Here is a 1,315-nt window from a genome sequence, read left to right on the forward strand (position 1 = left end):
AGCACCCGACCAGGGCCCCACCCGGAACACCAGCTGTGACCCAGGACACCGGCCGCGACCCGGGACACCGGCCCCAGCGCCAGCTTTGCCACCGGCACCCAGCAGCCCCACCCCGGGCACCCACAGGACCCCCACAGGACACCGGCCCTGATTCGGGACCCACCCCACGGTACCAGGATCCCTTCGGGACACTGGGACTGACCCGCGACCCCCACCCAGCTCCAGGAGTGACCCAGGACTCCCCCCCCACCCACTCGGGACCCTCCCCAGCGCCCAGGCACCCCCTGCCCACCGAGGAGCCCCCGAGCCCCGCAGGATGAACTCCACTTACGAGGCAGCACCGGGCGAGGACCCCGAGGAGCTCCCGGCCACCGAGAAGGACCTTGCGGAGGACGCGCCCTGGAAGAAGATCCAGCAGAACACGTTCACGCGCTGGTGCAACGAGCACCTCAAGTGTGTGCAGAAGCGCATCGTGGACCTGCAGCGCGACCTGAGCGACGGGCTGCGCCTCATCGCGCTGCTCGAGGTGCTCAGCCAGAAGCAGATGGGCCGCAAGTACAACGCGCGCCCCACCTTCCGCCAGATGCAGCTGGAGAACGTCTCGGTGGCCCTCGAGTTCCTGGAGCGGGAGCACATCAAGCTCGTGTCCATTGGTGGGTGTGCAAGGGGAACAGTGCCCGTGGGTGGGTGTGCAAGGGGAACGGTGTGAGGGGGAAAGGGGAATGGGCACGGTGAGTGTGCAAGGCAGGGCAGGGGTGGTGCCCTGGCGAGAAGGTGGCTGTGGGTACAGAGTGAGGATCGGGCTGGCCGTGAGCGTGCAAGGCCCATGGACAAATGAGGATGAGGAATGAGTGTGCAAGGGTGGGAGTGATGGGGGATGGGAAATTGCGGGTGGGTGTACGAGGGCAGGGATGAACAAGTGAGGACATGGATGAGTGTGTAAAGGGAGGGATGGATGGGTGTGAATAGGGTGAGAGTGCACGGGGGGAATGGAGGAGTGCGAGTGAAGGATGAGTGTGCAAGGGGCATGATGGACAGATGAGGATGGGCCCGTGGGTGAGTGTGCAAGAGCAGGGTGGTGGATGAATGGGAATGGAGGATGTGTGCAAGAGTGAGGCCGACGGGCAGATGAGAATGGGGATGGATGTGCAAGGGCAGGGGTGACAGGAGCAGGAGCGGCATGAGTGTGCAAGGGCGGTGGAGGGATGGCAGTGGGGGTGAGCGTGCGAGGCTGGAGGCACCGGGTGGGTGTGCAGGGGGTGCGAGTGCGAGGGCGGTGCGGTGTGCGGGCCGGCCCGCGCGGGGCCGTGTGGAG

General features: G+C 66.2%; 1 protein-coding gene across 1 annotated transcript in view; it reads left to right on the plus strand.

Moving 5' to 3' along the window:
- Positions 1-10: 10 nt before the first annotated feature.
- LOC102039906 (filamin-C) overlaps positions 11-1,315 on the plus strand; it is a 30,170-nt gene continuing 28,865 nt past the window's right edge. The window contains 1 exon segment of the mRNA XM_031065136.1: positions 11-653. Coding sequence (XP_030920996.1) covers positions 317-653 — 337 coding nt within the window. The 5' untranslated portion in view covers positions 11-316.

The sequence above is a fragment of the Geospiza fortis genome, unplaced genomic scaffold (assembly GCF_000277835.1).
Source record: "Geospiza fortis unplaced genomic scaffold, GeoFor_1.0 scaffold30, whole genome shotgun sequence".
Lineage (NCBI taxonomy): Eukaryota > Metazoa > Chordata > Aves > Passeriformes > Thraupidae > Geospiza > Geospiza fortis.